Below are 21489 nucleotides of genomic sequence, written 5' to 3' on the forward strand. Positions count from 1 at the left end.
AATATTCCACGGCAGTGGTTCGCACTCGTACTAAAAATGTCCAAAAAAAGGAGAGTGAGAACTAGTTAGTATTACTTTTAGTTTTAAGATTCATAGTAAGCTAATTCATGGCTGTTCTTGTCGCTACTAGCATCGATTTTCCGTCTGTAAAGTAATAACCTTAAACTCCGTGTATGGGTTCCCTGTGTTTAGTTATGATGAAGTAAAATGGCTGTCACATGGATGGTCAAGTGTTGGAATAAAACCATCCAAGATATTCTGGTGTTTATTAACCATCCTAACCATACACCACCTCTCCTTAGTTACCGTTGCCTTGTCCTTCAAACTCAATAATTTAAAACTATGAATGAAATATTGATCATAAATTGTTGTCTCGCATGCATTTTACCAGCCAACCGCTTCATAGGCTAAAAAAAATACATAGACCAACATTGCTAGGGGAAAGGGGGAAAGTAGGCACATTATTTTTGAAAAATATTTTAGACCTCACTGTACAAGTCGTTCGCCTCCACCAATACTCCCCTTCACGGTTCCCTGCGCCATCTTGAAAGCTAGCCGTGCCTTTGCATCGAAGCGATACGAACGGTGAGCTTGCAATGATAGAGACCTATGAATAAATGTCCAAGGTCTTTAAAAAAGGTCTCTATCATTTCGTGTTGTCCAACTACCATTACACCATTATAGAATCATGACAAATGCTAATCAAAACAAAATGTTGAATCCTCAATTCTGATTGGTTTACCTTGAATTTGTACTGATATGTATTTAAAAATAATAATTTCAGTCATGACCAGATTCGCTGCCCAAAGTTCTAATTGATTTTGGTGGAGTATTTTGTTTTATAATAGTTTTAATAAGCTATATTGGACATCGAAATACGTCACAACTTAAAAACTCTACACACTTTCTGTACTGCTTGAACTTATGTCATTAATATGACTGATAACCTGGCATCCTTCTGAAGTCACGTGTAACAACTCATCTGCTTTCACTTTTAAGCCGCGTTGTATATCTTCCTCTACGCTTATTTGCTTCACAAGCCGGTTTCTCCATGTCTTTTGTTCTTGAGAACTCGTTAGATTCACGAACGTTCTTATTCTCAATGCTTTTGGTAGGAGGTCAATGGAAACACCATCCAAATTTACGACAATAAGTGAATAGTCCCCACATCGATTTACACGTTCCAGTGCCATGTCCAACTCTGTTTTGCAATAACCACTTTTCAAAAAGTTTTTCGAAACAACTGCAAGGTTTTTTCTGCACTTGTAAACGGAATCAGCCATGTTCTCGTGAATGACTTTACCAGCCTCATAATCCCTAAAGTGTATGAAACACTTGAAATTGTTTTCTGACTCAAGTAATGGGATGAGCTCTTCAGTTACCCATTGTTCATCGAAACTGCTGTACAAGATTGATGCGTCGTACTCAAAGTTTCCTTGATCTGAAAATAATAATATATTGACAAATTCTATCAGTTCAACAATGGATTATCCGATGTGAATGCTTGCTTTGAGTGCACTGTTACTGTGGTTTATGACTAGAATTGGTGAAAATTGTTTAGAATGGAAGCAAATATTACAAAGTCATTTAAAAAGAGGCGACCAGAGCAAATGTCTCGCTTGACAGGGTAATTTTGGGGTATTTTTATGATTTCATTACATCAAGTGCTTGCTTGCTACGTACAATCTTGGACGAAAATGTTGAAATTTTTTTATTTTTAATGAATGTTTTCATGAAAAACATGAAAATTTCCCCTTAAAACTACCCCCTCCCCCCCCTCCCCCCAAACAATGTTGTTGCCATGGAGAGAGCACTGCTTTACCTGATGGGACCAACATTGTCACGGGGGGGAGGGGGTACGATGATGCAACACAATTGTTAAAGGAAAATTGGGCAATTTAACGGATGAAATGAAATTTTCTCAACTCTTTTTGTCCAAGATTGTAGGTTCCCCTATCTTCTATAATCTGCGAACTCGGACATTCAACGGTACTTGTTTCGAAATTAGCCTTTCGCTGCCGCCAGTCAAAAATATAAGATACCAACAGATTATTTTTGATTGACGGCAGCGAAAAACAAAACCCATCGTGTAGCTTGCAACTACCGAGTTAGCAGAATATCGAAGACTGCAGTAATGCTATTGTTAGACCACAGGGAACCCGACTTTCTCTACTAATTGGTTGGTTTGTATCTTTTTAGAAGTTCGTATTGGGTTTCTAAGGGTATGTAAATTTTAGATTTGTGGGATTCCTGTGGTTTGGGATCGGTTGACATCTCTCATTTTATTTCAAATTGTATTGTATTTATATGCTTACTTGTAAACATTTATATGTGTGTAAATAAACAAAGTTCAAGTTAGTAACGCACTCGAGCAAGCTTACTAGAAAGTGCGTTACATCCAAACAACACAGGCAACCCATAAAGAGCAATACCACTACGATAATTAGTTTGAACAAGCCAGATCTGTTTACAACGATCTCAATCCCAGGAAAACCCATAAATAGCTAAATTACTTATTCTTAAACCTATTTAAAACTTCCTCCGTCGCTCAAGCAGTCTGGTTTTTTTTAGTAAGTAAGGTGTGATAATTTAACAGGCTAAGCAACTCGATATTTCTACCAAGAAAATTGTAAAGAGTAAATATTCCGTTGAAAACCAGCTTGATTGGTGTTAGATTAGACATTCGCAGTGTTTTGATATTGTGTTCGCCAATGCAATTGATATAAGAGTGATTTAGCGTCAAGACGCGAAAGTCAAAAGGCGATGGCGCGAGCGCATTTTGTCGTATGTAGTTGGCGTCCTCAACAGAACGCCATTTGAAGCTTGATTGAAAATCATAAGCGTGTGTATTAGCTGGCAGATGATACATCCAAACCCCCTCCCCCCACTCCCCCATCCCCTTACATTGGGAAAATCGTGCGAACTCGAAATAATAGAAATATTACCATACCATGGAATTTAAAAAACCATTGAAATATCGTGGAAGTCAGCATTTCCCTACCATGGAAGTCATGAAAGGGCACGCGTCATTTTTTTCTCATGTCATTTCCATGGTATGAAAATATCATGGAAGTCACTATTTAAAGCATATTTCTATTTCTCGTCTCTGACAAAGGCTATTAAGGACGTACCTGTGTCTCGGGTTACACTTCCTCCACGTAACGACGACGAATTTAATTTGTTTTTTTAAAGTTCGTTTAAAATAGAAAATGGGAATGTATAGAATAAAATACTAAAATTCCAAGTTTAGTAAAAGCTATTGTCAGTCAACTGTGGCAGACAATTTTTTTTAAATCAGGAAAGTAGAGCTCGACTTTTCCAGATGAAGATTGCTTAACTGTCAATGCTAAATATAGATATGAATATACAGTCAATTCAAAAAACGTTGTTGTCGACCGGCTCAAGCCTACGCGACTGGACCGAAAGGAATATGGGTAAAAATCACTGAAGCGGTTAAATATTCGTTCTGAATCAATTGTTTCCGCTAGTAATAAGATAATGGCAAGAAACAATCCATCAAATGCATGTCTTTGGGTTTAGGGAAAGAAAAACAAAGTAGTTATGATTCAGTTCACAATTTCGAAAATATGAAGGCATTAAAAAAACGTCTCCTTCAACACTTTCCGCTCGTCTACGAAAGTTGGTGCTGTAAACCAGGCATAACTAATCAGATAAAATAATGGGGTCAACTCGGCTTCAATGATTGCTACCCAGAGTTCCTTTCGGTCCAGCCGCGTAGGCTTGAGTTGGTCGACGACAACATTTTTTGAATTGACTGTATATGAATATGTCTACTTTCTTTTTAAAGAAAAATTAAGAATCATTTTCTTGAATTAATATGTCTTTTATAAAAATTAAAAATAAAAAAATATTCAAATAAATCTAAGGCTAGAATTAAGAATCATTTTCACTTTCTTTAATTAATATAAGTCGTTTATAAATATAATAAAAAAATAAATATTTTAAAAAATCTAAGGCTAGAATTAAGAATCATTTTCACTTTCTTTAATTAATATAAGTCGTTTATAAATATAAAAAAAATAAAAAAATAAAAATTTTAAAAAAATCTAAGGCTAGAATTAAGAATCATTTTCACTTTCTTTAATTAATATAAGTCGTTTATAAATATAAAAAATAAATAAATAAATATTTTAAAAAAATCTAAGGCTAGAATTAAGAATCATTTTCACTTTCTTTAATTAATATAAGTCGTTTATAAATATAAAAATGAATAAATAAATATTTTTAAAAATCTAAGGCTAGATAAAAAGAAGGGGAAAAACGTAATCTTAATACGGTGGGAATTGAACCCACGTCCACCAACTTTAGTTAGATGATTTATTCCGAATGAAGAAAAAGATAGTGCCTTCATGCCATACCCCGAGCTAGTCATCCGCTGGGTCATCGTATGGACTTCGGACATGACGGCGATTATTTCCCTCTGCCCTTGGGTGTACGGATTACGCATGATAGTGTTCTAGCCGAAGCATCAGGGGAGAGACTAGCCGGCCCCCAGACCATATCTACAGCTAATCCCTTGCACTCTGCCACGCACTGGCACGTCGACTTAAAGTGGAAAATAATCTAGTCTATCTGGTTCTTTGTTGTCATGGCCATTGTTGTGCTAATTTCCTGAAATCGTGGCCAAGTGGAAAAAACTTAGGTTTCCAAGACACCGAGTCAAGCACTTTTGAATTGAATTTAACTATAAAATTCCATGATATTTCCGTGAATTTTCCAAAATATCGACATGATACTTCCAATATATTTAGAAATGAAACTTCCAAAAAGTTTCCGATGTATTTCCAACATCCCTCCAGTACTCCCACCATATTTTTAACATATTTCCAACATTTGGTTTCCAAAATATTTTCAACAAAATTTCAAAAAATATATTTCCCACAAGTTTCTAAAATGCACGCGTCATCACTAACTTTCAACGCATTTCTATGATATTTTCAACACACAACGTATTTCACACATTTACAACATTTTTTCATACCACTGAATTGGCCAAAAGGTTGGAGGACTGACTAGCCTACAATTATTCTTCCACTAAACATATTTCTAACATCTCAAATCAATAGATTTTTCCAGTGCTATGGCTGAGACCTCTCAACACCCTTTGTATTGTTTGCATTATTTTCGTTTCCTCATAAGCTATGAGCTACGCTTTAAAGCGAATATACATCTACATGAATGTAAATAAGGAAGCTCATTCTCAAGAGAATGTTACGTGCATGTATTAAAAATGATGAAAACATCGAGAAAAGCTACCATGTTTCGCATTCGATGTATACGGCTCTTGTTGAAGATCACAGACGAACTTGCAAAGGCATAGCCCTAATATAAATCAGCTATTCACAACATTGGTATTGTTCAAACTGCACATTCGTTGCATCATAGTTTGCGAATGATTTTCTCTTAAACAAGGCTAAGCCTGTGTAGATGAGTCTTTAGTCTTAAGACACAGCGGTATTTACCGAATGAGAAAATGGACTATCACAAGATTTCTAGAGGCAAACTTTCAGGGAATTGGTCTTCAGATTAAAAGTATTTTCAACTAACTGCTAAGCTATTTAGTTATAGTCTTAGTTTAGAATCTTGTCGTTAGTTACTCACTTTCTGATAGAGATTTCATACGGTTTCTGTACTTTGCTCTCCATCCATTCGGGTATTTTAGTTTCCAAGCAACTATCACTATGGTCACCAGAATGAGACCAGCGCAGGAACCGACGATGATAGCGGCCACCATCCCGGGTGAAACTTGAAAGAAAAGCAATCAAGCGTCTTAGAGAAATTCCGCCTTGTATCACAAAATACGCCTATTTTTTTTTTCAAACTTTAACGAACGGACTATTTGCAATGATATTAATGCCGATGATGAAGGTAGTGGTAATGATGATGATGATGAAAATAATAATCTTAATAATGATGATAATAATGGTGACAGTTACGATCTACGACGGTGACGATCACGACAAAAATGATGATAATAATGACCGCATAATTTGTATTACTCATTATTCAGCTCATTCAGCGGGTCCGAAGCAGAGTAAAGCAACAGAGAATTGACGGAAGACTGTAAAACAAAAAATCATTTACCTTTGCTAGACAATCTTACATATTTCTTATTCATGCCTACAAATGCAGATGAAAACATTAGCATAAATCGGTATCAGAATACTAAAGAAGCAACTATTGGAAAATTTTGTAGACTCCATATACTTCGGGTGTCTTGTTATATAACTTTGCGCTTTTGAATGAGAAGTGCCGTGTTAGTCAACCTCTTGTGATTTAACTGTCGTGTGTTCACTTACGACCTTCTTTATTAACTGAATAATCACTTGTTATACTAATTTACATATTTGTATAATGAAAACACAACAAGAAGCACTTCTAAAAAGTAATTGAATTTGCTGGTAGTTGGAACGATATGCTAAACACCAAGACTTCAAACTATTTTAAAGCGTAGTCCCGCGACTCTATGCTTCATAAAGGTGAAACGTTTGTTCCTTCGGCATTCCATAATTCAAGATGGCCGCCGTATCAGTAAAAAGGTCCATTCAGAACTATTCAGCTGATTAACATTACGCATGAGAATGGAAATGTTGTGAAATGAAGTGAAATCGGCCAGTAATAAGTGAATCAGAAACTTCAATCTTTGCCATTGTAGCTCGTACGATGTCATATGAACATGCAAATTAATAGCATTAGTAGATATGAAGTGCCGGTTCTGCATCACTCGAGTGAGGTACCATTGAGGTACCATTGAGGTACCCCCCCTCCCCCTCAGGGTCTTTACAGAGATGACGTTATAGCTATTCTTATGTTTTTAGTTGACTGGATTGCACCACATCCTATATTTTACGTCAAAGTTTAATCCTAATAAAAGTTTCTAATTATTCATAAAATATAGTTTTTCTATCTCAAAGCCTTAAAGGCTTAGTTAAGGCTTTTGTTTCATCCTAATTGAGTTCTACGGATATTGTCCTTTGTCTTACTACCGCGATAACATATTGAATACTAAAGATTTTGAGATTTTATGCCCAACTCTTTTACTACCGTCCAGTTCTGCACCCGGTGCCACCGGTGCGAACCGGTGCTCTCCCCCAGACCCTAGTTTCCGGGCCCGTAACAACGGTGACGTATTCTGAATGAGGTTCCAGTGAGGTTCCAATCCTGTACCCGGTGCCACCGGTGCGAACCGGTGCCACCGGTGCGAACCGGTGCTCTCCCCCATACCCTACTCCGGACCCGTAATAACGGTGACGTCATGGCTATTCTTACTACCCCGTGTTTCTAGCCATGTCTATTCTTAGTTTGCTGGATTGCACCACATCCTATATTTTACGTCAAAGTTTGATCCTAATGAAATGTTCTAATTATTCATAAATATAGTTTTTCTGTCACAAAGCCTATTGTTAAAGGATTAGACTCTTTTTACTTTATGCTTTTGTTTCACCCTAATTGAGTTCTACGAAGTTGACTCATCGAAAAACAAACAATTAAATGACTTGCCCAAGGAAAAAGAGCAAACACGTTTTTCAAAAATCTTTTTTTAAATTAAATTTATTCATAAAACGCTTAATGCATGTGAATACAAAGAAAAGTTTAGTTACAGCTCTTTTCATTTTTTAACTAAGTATTATGTTTTGATTGTCAGTATATATTTGTTCAATAGAAACACCCGTCACTTGAAACAATAGAGGACTGTGTTCTGCAAAATTTGCGAGTCAAAATAACCTACTAGATATCAAGACCACGATCTACTCTTTCTCAGTTTTACGAAACAAACCGTCCAATTTTTAAAAATAATTAGTGCAAATTTTTTATTCACTAATGAGTTCAGCCAGGTGTAGACTTTCAGGCCAGGTACATGCCAATAGCCGATAGCTTGATAGCTGATAGCTTAGCACTATATATAGTGTAGATCTTAGTGTAGATAGTAGATCTAGTATAGATTCTAGTGTAGATTCTAGTGTAGATTCTAGTGTAGATAGTAGATCTAGTATAGATTCTAGTGTAGATTCTAGTGTAGATTCTAGTGTAGATTCTAGTGTAGATTCTAGTGTAGATAGTAGATCTAGTATAGATTCTAGTGTAGATTCTAGTGTAGATAGTAGATCTAGTATAGATTCTAGTGTAGATTCTAGTGTAGATTCTAGTGTAGATTCTAGTGTAGATTCTAGTGTAGATAGTAGATCTAGTATAGATTCTAGTGTAGATTCTAGTGTAGATAGTAGATCTAGTATAGATTCTAGTGTAGATTCTAGTGTAGATTCTAGTGTAGATTCTAGTGTAGATTCTAGTGTAGATTCTAGTGTAGATTCTAGTGTAGATTCTAGTGTAGATTCTAGTGTAGATTCTAGTGTAGATAGTAGATCTAGTATTGCTGGTTTTCACATGACGTCATCAAAACATCAAAATCTAAACTATAGATCGTATAAAGGCATTTCTCAAATATGTTTTAGAAATCAGTGTTATAAGTCACAAGAAAAAATCTCGAGTCATTTCGATGTTGGGTTCCCGAGTTATGAAGGTTGACTTTGTGTCACGCAATACCGTCACGTCTATCTAAATAGCGATGAAAATATTAAAATAATTTACTCTAGTTGAAAGATTTTCCCTTAGACACGTTGTAAAGATCTATATAAAGTATATTTAATTGAAATATAGCCAAACATATGAAATATTCCATCATTTTAAGCCTTTGGAATTTCGTCCGCCATGATGGTGTACCAACTTGGAACACCAAGATGGCCGCTCCATACATTTTAACCAAAAATTGCGTCATGTTTACTTGCCTATAGTTCCGCCACGAAATGCTTTACAGCCTTAAAATTTGGCCAGTATATGTAGTTTGGACCGCTTTGCAAGAATATAAAACTTTTATTTCATTATAATGCGAATTTAAGCTTTTGAAATTCATGATGACGTAGGTGAAAACCAACATCGACCCAACATCGACCTCTCATCGACCTCTCATCGACCCCACATCGACCCCACATCGACCCCACATCGACCCCTTATCGACCCCACATCGACCTCTCATCGACCCTACATCGACCTCTTATCGACCTCATATCGACCTCAAATCGACCCCACATCGACCTCTCATCGACCCCACATCGACCCCACATCGACCTCTCATCGACCCCACATCGACCAGCACACGTCGTCCAAAAATCTTTAAATTACTTAAACACTATATACTGCACCATTTACGATTGAACCTTCGAAGTGTCAACATGCCCTACAAGCATAAGAGTGACTGTCCTGTCTGTAACAAGCCTAATCTTAAGTTTATGAGTGATCATTTACGTCAAGTACATAACCTATATGGGGATGAAAGGAAAAAGTGGTTAGGAACTGCAAGGTTCTCAGCACCACAAAACCACATCTCGAGCTTGCTACCGGCACGGTCAGCACGTAGTCTAAAAGAAATCAGATGCGTTCGAAAAAGAACAAGCTCTGTACTCAAATCTACGAAAGCACCAAAAGTATCGCTGTCTTTGACTACTGCACCCTGTCCACAATTCAACTTCCGCCATAAATTTTCTCTCTTGGTCGTGGGTCCCACTCAGTGTGGTAAGACCTATTTCGTCCAACAGATTTTAGAAAAGAATCGTATCGTGTATGAAGAGCAGAAAAATATCCACATCCTATGGTGCTATAATCAATGGCAAGATCGTTACGACGTCTTGAAAAGATCCCTTGGAAAAAGCATTCGATTCGGAAGGGGTCTTCCGGAGCTGTCCGAGGATTTAAATGAGATTAATCCCAAGTACAACAACATAATCTTTCTGGACGATCTGATGGCCGAAGCGACAGACAGTCCTATAGTAGCTCGATTATTTACCCAGGGTCGTCATAGAAACGCTAGCGTTATCCTCTTGCTTCAGAACATGTTTCCTAAGGGGAAGTTTAATACGGATATAAGTCGAAATGCTCAATATCTGGCCCTCTTTCGAAGTCCTAGTGACAGAAAACAAATTGGAATCGTCGGAGAGCGAATGTTTGATAAGAATAGAGACCAATTTATGTCCGCATACCACAGAGAGACCGAAAGGCCATTTGGATATTTATTGGTGGATAACAAACCCGATACACCAGCCGATAAGCAAGTTCTTGGAGACATATTTGGAAGCTGTCAAGTTTATCTCTTCTCCACCAATACTAAGATGAGCAGTAGTGTCGAGTCAGCACCAGTGTTTGGCACCGAAACAAAACCAGAAAGAAAACGACTTAAACTCGCACTTCGTTCTATAATCTGGTCGAATGCAGCTATCCCAGTGTGGCAAAACTACATCTCGGGAGCACCAGCATTGCGAAACATTCCAGAAGGATACGATATTATAGAAATGTATAGAACATCGCGTAACAGAGCCGATCCTAACCATCCTGGTGTCTACATTGATGGAGAAAACTATTGGCCTGTCAAGATAAGGCTCCGATCTACAGGTAGCATGAAGTGGATAAAACTACACGAAGATGAACCCACAGTCCGAGCCATTGCCCAGGAGAATAGGGCTAATGAAGCCCTAACCAATGCAATATCGATAGTCCATCCATCCGCTTCATATTAATTCAAAATCGCTCAGGGTGGATGTCAATCTACACTAGAATCTACACTAGAATCTACACTAGAATCTACACTAGAATCTACACTAGAATCTACACTAGAATCTATACTAGATTCTACACTAGATTCTACACTAGAATCTACACTAGAATCTATACTAGATCTACTACAGTGAAACCCCTCTATACCGGACAGTGCTGGGACCGATAAAAATTTCCGGTTTAGCGGGGGTTCCGGTATACTGAGGTTTTTGCAAATTACTTTTGTTTCTGATTTGAATAGGTGCGATATCACACCTATTGAAAATATGTTTGTGTATTATCGTTTGGCGTCAGTATAAACAAACGTAAACGAAAGTTCAAGTAAAAATACAACAATAAGATCAAAAAGTAAGGAAATTTCTTAACTTTTTTTCAAAAGAACGCCAAGAAGAAACATTCTAAATACGATCTGAACAAAATCCCCGCTAAAATGGACTGGGAATGACCCCAAAGCCATGTGACATGAAAAAACATGGCGGCCGCAACTTCGCGAACCATTCGATCTTTAGTGTTTCTCAACACTATTAAACCTTTCTTATGCATTCTGTTTGAACATTTATATATTGAAAATAATTAATTAGTCTTTATATGTCTGTTTGTGAACAAGATTTACTATTTAAAGAAAATTTTCAATGATTTTGTGAGTTTAGACGTTGTCCCTGTATACTCATTTATACACCCGCAAATACGCTAGTGACAGTAGTTCCGAAACAAAGGTACGTTCTTCCGGACTAGCGGGGTTGAATTCTATTGTCAAATAGTGTTTAGTACCGAAATTATCGTCCGGTTTCCGGAATAGAGAGGTTCCGGTTTACTGAGGTTTATTTTACAAAAGATATATGGGAAAAATTTCCGGACCAAAAATTTTGTTCGGTTTAGAGAGAACTCCGGTATACTGAGGGTCCGGTATAGAGGGGTTTCACTGTATCTACACTAGAATCTACACTAAATTCTACACTAGATTCCACACTACAGATAAATATCTTGGTAAAATCTTAAAACCACCGCGACGATCAGAACGATTGAGAGCGATAGCCAAGTCGATACCCGACTGGCAAAATGTGCAGTTCGGAGTTTAGCTGTAGTGACTGAACTATGAAAATTAATCAAAACACTGTGTTTGTTGAGTCTTCTATTGTTTACAAACGTGGTCTTGATATCTAGTAGGTTATTTTGACTCGCAAATTTTGCAGAACACAGTCCTCTATTGTTTCAAGTGACGGGTGTTTCTATTGAACAAATATATACTGACAATCAAAACATAATACTTAGTTAAAAAATGAAAAGAGCTGTAACTAAACTTTTCTTTGTATTCACATGCATTAAGCGTTTTATGAATAAATTTAATTTAAAAAAAGATTTTTGAAAAACGTGTTTGCTCTTTTTCCTTGGGCAAGTCATTTAATTGTTTGTTTTTCGATGAGTCAACTTCGTAGAACTCAATTAGGGTGAAACAAAAGCATAAAGTAAAAAGAGTCTAATCCTTTAACAATAGGCTTTGTGACAGAAAAACTATATTTATGAATAATTAGAACATTTCATTAGGATCAAACTTTGACGTAAAATATAGGATGTGGTGCAATCCAGCAAACTAAGAATAGACATGGCTAGAAACACGGGGTAGTAAGAATAGCCATGACGTCACCGTTATTACGGGTCCGGAGTAGGGTATGGGGGAGAGCACCGGTTCGCACCGGTGGCACCGGTTCGCACCGGTGGCACCGGGTGCAGGATTGGAACCTCACTGGAACCTCATTCAGAATACGTCACCGTTGTTACGGGCCCGGAAACTAGGGTCTGGGGGAGAGCACCGGTTCGCACCGGTGGCACCGGGTGCAGAACTGGACGGTAGTAAAAGAGTTGGGCATAAAATCTCAAAATCTTTAGTATTCAATATGTTATCGCGGTAGTAAGACAAAGGACAATATCCGTAGAACTCAATTAGGATGAAACAAAAGCCTTAACTAAGCCTTTAAGGCTTTGAGATAGAAAAACTATATTTTATGAATAATTAGAAACTTTTATTAGGATTAAACTTTGACGTAAAATATAGGATGTGGTGCAATCCAGTCAACTAAAAACATAAGAATAGCTATAACGTCATCTCTGTAAAGACCCTGAGGGGGAGGGGGGGTACCTCAATGGTACCTCAATGGTACCTCACTCGAGTGATGCAGAACCGGCACTTCATATCTACTAGCATTTCGGTAGTTCACCTTTTTAACACAATTCCCCCTCTCTCCCTATTGAATGTTTTTCGCTTATCTGTTTGAGCTATAGCGCGACTGCTCACGTACGTGCCATTTGCTACATTGATCAATTTGTATAGGGGGGGATCAAATCATGATCCAACTGAAATATTTGCACGCGTTCAATTTTCAGCGATCGTTTCAACAATAACGGCAACGATTGTAGGAAGTGCTATTTCTATGAACGTACCCTTTAATAGCGGAAGCCAACTTGTTATTTCAAAGCGATACCCAGTATTTTTCTTTAACGGATACGTGGACACCTGATATGAAAGAAATTTCAGTGGATTAGTAAAATAAGTCTCAGCTGTAAAACTGTAGACTATTAATCATTAATAGTCTACAGTCTTTACAGCTGAGACTTATTGTACTAATCCACTGAATCTGTGTCTGGGTCTCTGAATCTGTGGTGCAAGCATTCCCAAAAAAGTCAAAAGACACAATCATGGCGACCATTGTGGTGCCGTTAACAATGGATGCTAATAAGAAATCTTTTGTTAAATGGCACCAACGCTCCCACGAGAGGCCGCGATGACGTAACGCGCAATCGAAGAATTGCTTGTTTTTGTAGGCACGTCGAGGCACGTCAACCATATCGAGAATACCTATTGGAATTTAGAAGTTGATTTTTGCAGAGGAATGAAAACCAGAAAATCCACAACAAACTCAGCTCATGTATGACACCGAATTCAAGAATTGAACCCGGGTCGCAGCGGAGAGAGGCAAACGTTCTCATCTGATTCGAGAGTCTTCTCCGGATTTTCCTTTCATCGCAAAACCTAACAAAATGAATCCCTATTAAATGAATTCCTGAATCCCATCTGTGAGTTAACGGTTCCACGACTTGATGAGCCAATAGGGTGCTTCAGAGTTTGATGAAAGCTTAAGATGAAGGTTTGCATGAACCTTACATTTAAGTTAATCGCTTGAGGGTATTTCCATCCATAATCTGTTTCATTGATAATGAAGAACGTCCGATTCTGTGCACGAAGAAAAAATGATAAATGATGAAAAAAAATTGCGCCATCATCGGTTCAACATCAAGATATCAGTTGTTTTCTTTTTTAATTTCAATAGTATATGCTATTGTATACCTTGGATATCAGATTACAGTTAACAAGTTCTGGCGATGTTGTAAGCCATTGAATGACATAGTGAGTCCAGTTCCTGGATATTTTAGGATCTGGAAATAACGAAATTAAGTATTATGAAGGCATTTCAATAAATTATTCGAATGGATAAGAGAGCAAGCAAGTAAGGAAGCAATCAAGCAAAACAACAGGCGCGCAACTAAGCAAAAAATCAATCAACCAAATGGCCAAGCAAGCAAGCAAGCAAACCTAGCACTTGCATGCTATCAATTACGACAAAGTTTTTTAAGTTAGAAAATAGAAAACATTATACCGGTCAAATGAACGTCTTTTTGTTTATAATTATTCTTCATATCGTTGTTATATGTTTTGGACTTACTTACCATTGAGTGCATCCCACGTTATGTTGATGTACCAGAAGTTTTCTGAATGATGAAAATTCACCTTGACTCCTTTCACTAAACCAACAAAGTCATTTGATGCCTTGTCATACATTTCCTGGCAAACTAAAAGAAGAAACATACTCAATTAGTTCATTTCCCATACTGGATCTGTAAGCCAGCATATTCCAAGGAAGCTATTACTAGGAGCATCCATCTCCCATACTGGGTCTGTGAGCCAGCATATTCCCAGATCAGGAACCTATTACTAGGAACATCCATCATCCATTAACAATTTTACAATAACTTACAAATTTTTCGCGCGCTGATTGGTTATTTTTTATCATGAATAAGAGGACAGACAGATAAAGCTGACTTCGTGTCGGTTCACGAGTCAAAATATTCCCAGATAAGGGGCTGGTCAGGGATGACATAAGTAAATTGAGTACCATGTTAACTTAAAGAACCTTTCTTATTGAGTGGTAATTATTTAATATTTAAGCAATAGAAAACTTTTTCCGTGTTTACATAGCCTGATAGCAACACGAGGGGAGGTTGGGAGAATTCGAGACAGTTATGCAAACCCGAGACGTAGTCGAGGGTTTGCATAACTGTCGAGAATTCTCCCAACCCCCCGAGTGTTGCTATCAGGCTATGTAAACACAGAGAAAAAGTTTTCTATTGCTTTTATAAAATAAATACTAAGGGAAAACATTACCACTTGCAAGAAAATAAATCTTTATTTGAATTTGATTCTCATATCAAAATACAAATTCTCCATACATCACCAACTTCAATCGTTAGCCAATCAAATTTCGTGTAATGAATGCCAAGGAGGCAAATGTGAAGCGAGAAAGAATCGCTAGCTATTTTAAACAATTATCATTCTAAAACTTTAAAACAAATACAAAGAAATGTTCAAAGATTGAATAGAAATCTTAATAAAAGATTTCAGAATTGATTATCTTTACGAAAGTGATCAAAAGTAGATAACTGAGTGTCACTGTGACTGGAATTCTCGGTTGAAAGAAACGTGGTTTTGCTCAATTTGACAGCCAGAAAACATGGCAGCGAAGTTGAATGTTTCGTCTTGCTTCGAGAAGATATTTTGTGGAGCTGAAGAGCTATCGCTGGAAAAAGTTTGAAGCTGCTGACTGTTTCCTTGAAATAGTTGTATTCCTTATCGGGCGCGGTGCATTTAAATCATGAGAAAGCACGTCACTGAACAACCGAAGCTGTCCTGACGAAGGACGTGTGTTGTAGCTCCTGAGGGAATTCTCTTTGCGGTGACCAACGAGAGATTGTCATGATATTACGATCAGAAAGACCTGCATGAGACCATAGGGGTATGCCTGTGGCCCTGACACAAGTCAAAATTTGGAACTTCGTCTTCAAAATACATTTTTGGGGGCTTTTTTTCCTCGAAACAAACTGTAAATTTTTGAACTTGTACCGGGAAAACACGAAAGTTGTGACGTCAAAACTGTGTTTGCATACCCTCATGCAAACATGGCTATCAACCAATCACAGCGTGCGTACTATTTAATTTATTTTATAATTTCAAATCGCAATAATATCGTTGTCTAAAAAGCTCTAAGAACAATTTGCAAGCATGCTTACGTGATATGTCAATCTCTTTATTCGTACTTGTTCTGTTGATCTGCTGTTTGGGGCATAACTGTTGCAGAGTTACATTAGCATCTGAAAAGATTAATAATAATAGTAATAATAATAATAATAATAATAATAATAATAATAATAGGCTTTATTTCCAGAGGCTAAACACATAACAGTAGTTAAAAACACTGATAACTCTGTGACCCTCAAATTGAATGAAATAAAAAAAAATCATTCACTTTAGCTTATTCGTTCGTTCGTTCGTTATCTTTCAATAGCTAGATCAAGATTCCCGTTTTTCCTTCCCGCAAACGGCAAACGTGACCACGTTCTCATCGTTCCCCTACATTTCACTTTACCTTTTGCAAACCTTCTCGACAAAGACAAAAGTAGTAGATTCTTTTGTTTATCTACTGCTTGGAGATTTTTGCGATTCCTTTTCACTAATTTTAAAGAATTTTTTAGTGGTCAACTGACGGTTCACGTTGTCCGTAAACGAGAATCTTAAGCTCTCTAATATGTGATTATAAACTTCAAAACAAAAACATTTCATCTACTATTCATGTATTTTTCTTATTTTCATTTCATTTACCTGAACTTTGATTTTTGAGACATTCTTGGCAGTTTGTAGTATCGTTTTTTCCTTTCTGTAAAATTAGGACAGAAAACATTGCAAATAAAGCAATACGGAGTGAACTTCATTCTAAGTCAGATTCTCTGATCTTTCCCTCATAGACCTTATTCAAAAAACGTTGTCGGTCGTAGATCTGTGCAGATCTGTAATCTGAGAACCATTCGCCTGCGCTGGTCATCGCTCAAAGGTGATGACATATTTAGATATTAATTAACTTGTCGTAAACTACTAATTAAAAATACAATAGGATTATTTTTTTCCTTGATATTGAATCTGAGTTTGACTTTTCGCTGTTTTGCTTTAGGCCCTTACGACAAATTACGTGAAGACAAAATGTCGGAGGCCAAAGGGAAACGGCCAAGCGAAAGTCTTTCATAACAAAATGCTCGACAGCAAAACGTTAAAAGAGAAAATGTTTTGTGACAAAGGACAAAGTCGCTTGAGACGAAATGTCAAAATGTCTTGTGACAAAATAACAAGAGGAAATTGATCAAAAAGACAAACTCACTTTGTAATATGGTCCTAAATCACTTTGACTTTTTTGACTTTGACTTTCTTCATTGTCGCTCTCGGCCACCGTACAAATACGCATTCAATAAATTTTTGTCGCATTTGATATTTTGCTGTTAATTTGACTCCAAAAGAACGTGTTTACAAAGTATTGAGCTTAAATACGTAAAGCTGTCCTTATTATGGCGAAAGGCCAAAAACCGTTTTTCTCCCCGGTCACCAGCAGTGCGATAAAAAGTTTCTTAGTTCCTCTCTTTTTACGTTTTTCTTTTGCTGTCTAGAGTTTTGATTATTTCAGGCCAGGCTAGATGACTGAGAATATTATAATATATATACAATAAAAATATATAATAATATACATGGCTAATATAGCGCTTATACAAGTCTGTTCTAAGCGCTTAGTAACATAACGTTAAAGGAATAAATAGATAAGATAGATAATATGATTATAAAGAAAAAGCAAACTTAAATAAATGAGTCTTGAGATTAGATTTAAATAAAGATAAACTGGAAATATCTCTAATTGGAGAAGGTAAAGAGTTCCAGAGGAGAGGAGCAGAATATTTTCCTCTTTATTTTAGCAGTTTTTGTGTTTATTTGAAGACAGAAATACGTCATATGTTTTTAAAAAGCTCTAAATAGCTTTAGAATGCATGAATATGTAAAAGATAGAAAGGTGACTAGTAAACTCTTAATTCTAGTACGTTGTCGGGATAAGGCGCTCGGATTCATTGTCTTAACTCAGTGTTTATTAACGATTACAGTGAGAATCGAAAAACCGTGGGCATCTAGAAATACTCCAGAAATGTTCTCTTGTTCTTTAGACAATCAGAATTTACTTTCTAACCTCAAGATAACGAAAGATTACAATAACACTTCTGATTGGTTAAAAAAACATTCTTGAAATATTTCTAGGTGCCCATGGTTTTTCGATTTGCACTTTAAAATAAGTTTCGATACTGATATGGCTTTAAGTGGTCAATCTTTAGAGAGAAACATTAACAATAAATAGATTGAGTATCAAATAACTATAAAGAAAAACAACAAACCGAATAGCTAAAACAGCACACACAAATAAACAACAGCAACAACAGACAAAAAATTAAAAAAATAAAAAAAATTTAAAAAAATTAAAAAACAATAGTAATAATAACATCAACTGACATCAATAAGAAACGAACAAGACCAATTGACCTATAACATTATGACGCTTGTTCACATGGGCAAGAATGATAGGAATTTAGGTGAAATTTTCTATCGTTCGGGATATTTAGTACAAATTTTCCACGTCTAATTAACCATTTTTTATTGTGATTTAATTCGTTTTGCTGCTATTTTGCCCCCTCTGGTGACCATGATCCTTAGCGTTAAAACAATAGATTATTTTGATGTTTCGTCATAGTGTTATAGGGCAATTTGCCATTCCGAGGTTGAGGGGAAAATTGGATCGAGTTTGCATTGCAGTTCATTTTTGGGGCTGTTTTAGGGGACATATTTCCAATACTAGCGTCTATTTGTCCACTAAAACCGCCCGAAAATGCACTGCAACTCCAAATTCAACCTCGGGTTGATTAATGCATGTCTGAACTCGTCATCACATGTTAGCACAGTAATACGTTGTTATAGTTAAGCCTCGCCCGGTTCTCCAGTTTTCATCCCTCTGCGAATCCAACACGCTATAAATTCCAATTCATACTGTGAATTAGCAATGCCTAAATATGGTCAGCCTAGACGGTTGTTTCAGGCTTCAATATATGTGTTAGCCGTCTTCCGACTATGATGAGCTACCCAGAGGACAGCTCTACGAAATGTAATTTCGTGTTCTACAAGTCTCTTTCAGATTAACTTAAACATTCAAACCACTAAAGTTGAACTTGTCTAGATACGTGATGTAAAAAAAAATTCAGATCAGATTACCTGGTTGTAAAGGACGAGCAATTTAACCATTTCTGTGCATTTAATCTTGTACTCACTTAGTTGTGAACAAGTCTAAGGTCGTATTTCGGGTTGTACTGGAAGGTACAGACCTAGTAAGGACTGTGGCCGAGTAAGGAATCCCGACTGACAGCCACACCGACTAAGGAAAGTCCTTCTGGTCAACCTGACTCTGCTATAGTTTGTGTAGCTAGATCTGACACTCATCTTGTATAAACTCGTCTAAGACTGGACGGGGTTCAATAAAACGAGTGGCTCGACAGACCTGAGATCCCTCGCGTTGCACAGTCTTTCAATGTAATGGTGTTTTGAAAAGATAACATATTATTTTGGTTTCCCACATAAAGATTATTATCTGTTTGTAAAGTGGTTTGAATAAAGCTCCAGATTAAAATAGCTTTAAATCTATTATATTCCAAGTTCCGTATAGAGAGTCGAAATGACAACTTCTCACCCGTCACACAATCTCTTGACGCCAGTCATCCTAAATGCAGCGTCTACTTTATATTTCATGTACTCCAGACGAACGATTTCTTAAGCTACTTTATTGACTTTCATTTACTCGAAATAATTGTGGTAACTGGTTACGACACTGTTTGAAGGTCAAATCAATAAATCGTATTATAGCAAAGACGAAAACTTTTATCACAAGTTTTTAGTTTTTTTCTTGGAAAAACAGATGTAAATCAGGCACTTCAATAAATAGCATACTAATCAGTGACATTTGGCTTTGAACTGAATTGTCGTTTGTATAACTGTTAATAGTTTAGCTCTTTCATAGAATAGAGCTCTCTTCCCGTGTACTTACAATGAAATTATGTTGATATTTGGGATAGAAAGTAGAATGTTTTCACGTATCAATCGTTGTAGGGTTATTTCCATGACTACAGCTCAACGGCGTATGCACGCTTTTAGTCATGTCCAAAAAAAGGTGCTGCGTGAAAATAGCTTCGTTCCATACAAATCGTTCAGAGATTCCCACTTAAATAATATATATTCACTTAACCAACCATACACCTATTAAAACTCTGTAAGATCGACTTCTTATTCAGTGCTTATGATTTCAAATGGTTCTGGTTTGTTTTGACTTTTCGTGGCCTGCAGACATCATATTACAATTCATTTGTCTTACCTCAAAGTGAAGATCAAATACTGTTTTGTTCCAGGGTGTGAAACAACACAGTTCCTGACAAGATTTCAACAAACTTCCTCCACATAAATGAGTTGTGGTAACTACCAATATCCATACAAACACGCCGAGACGCTCCATACTATCGTGCTAGACAGATTAGCTTTGCGTGTCTTAAGCTCGATTGTAAACCTTAAACTTGTTTTACTATCTTCATAGCTTGTTCATCAGTTTTAGCAGTTTTCTTAGTAACTGGGGCATTCGTCTTGGTGTTTAAAATCGTTCAATAAATCTTTTTCTCGCTTTTTAGCTGAATTAAGAACCGTACATGTCCGTCGAGTGAAATGCATGCCATGTGATGTAACATTAAACCAATAAAGTATAAGAATGGCATATATATGACGTAATTCTTAGAAACTTATTTCTATTCTTTGAATCACTGACCTGGAACTTGAATGGTGGCTTTTATTGTCCAGCTCTAATAGTTTATATCAACTGATACAATAATGGAAAATTTTTCAATAGAGCGCTGACGTTCTCATATGAGGAAACTGCAAATGAAAACTATAGAACTAAGCTTTCCCGTTACTTTTAAGTTTTTACACTCATGTTCATAATCACGCGACCAACACGGCCCATGACGGCTGGGTTTTTGGTTGTCGTGAATCAAGAATTTACTATAGCTCAGACCGTTGAAAATCCCATTGAAGGAAGAAGGAAACCCAGACGACTGGATTAAGAGGAAGTTATCCGGATAGTGAGTAGTTATGAAAACGGGTATAAAGCCTGTAACCCCTTTTTTCTCTATTAAATATTCATGTTTCACTGAATCCATAATCATCGATGAAATATCTATGTTACTCTATTACTAAGAAGTGATAGCCTCACATGTGAAAATAACACCATTGGTAAGAATTCTTAGGCATGGCAATAAATAGTAAAAATCCACCAACATTGTATTTCATCGATGACCATATATTATATCGCTATTTTTAAAAAAGGTTGAAGCGGGACAAACCGCAAATAGGGATCGGTGATTGGCGATTGGCGATTGCATGACCAAAAGGAACTGTGATGGGCATACATCTAAACTCATACACGACTTTCAAAAATGGCCGCCAAACTCGGTTGGGACTAGGGACAATTAAATGGAAGCGAGGTAAGTAAGGCCTCATTAGCAAACAGAAGGTCTACTCAGTACGATAATTTGTGTCAAAGTCATTCATCTTACCAATTCGAGTTCTTTTAAGCGTCTATTGAAGTAAGGGTGAATGACTTTGACACAAAATATCGTACAGAGTAGACTTTGCTTATTAAT

General features: G+C 36.8%; 1 protein-coding gene across 2 annotated transcripts; it reads right to left on the reverse strand.

The window, feature by feature from the left end:
- Positions 1–212: 212 nt before the first annotated feature.
- Positions 213–20516, reverse strand: LOC116305507 (uncharacterized). 2 transcript variants are annotated; one of them, XM_031715442.2, is made up of 10 exons: positions 20175–20516; positions 16556–16610; positions 15967–16047; positions 14350–14472; positions 13970–14058; positions 13787–13855; positions 13066–13138; positions 6106–6141; positions 5623–5766; positions 213–1441 (listed from the first exon to the last, which is right to left on the reverse strand). In XM_031715442.2, exons 1-10 carry the CDS (start codon positions 20310–20312, stop codon positions 897–899), a joined length of 1353 nt encoding a protein of 450 aa, XP_031571302.2. In that variant the 5' UTR covers positions 20313–20516; the 3' UTR covers positions 213–896. The 2 variants fall into 2 exon arrangements, with proteins under 2 accessions (XP_031571302.2, XP_031571303.2); XM_031715443.2 differs by lacking the exons at positions 5623–5766; positions 6106–6141.
- Positions 20517–21489: the final 973 nt, after the last annotated feature.

This window comes from Actinia tenebrosa, unplaced genomic scaffold (assembly GCF_029948245.1).
Source record: "Actinia tenebrosa isolate PJP-AT-01 unplaced genomic scaffold, QUT_ActTen_1.0 PGA_scaffold10__47_contigs__length_13832649, whole genome shotgun sequence".
Classification (NCBI taxonomy): Eukaryota; Metazoa; Cnidaria; class Anthozoa; order Actiniaria; family Actiniidae; genus Actinia; species Actinia tenebrosa.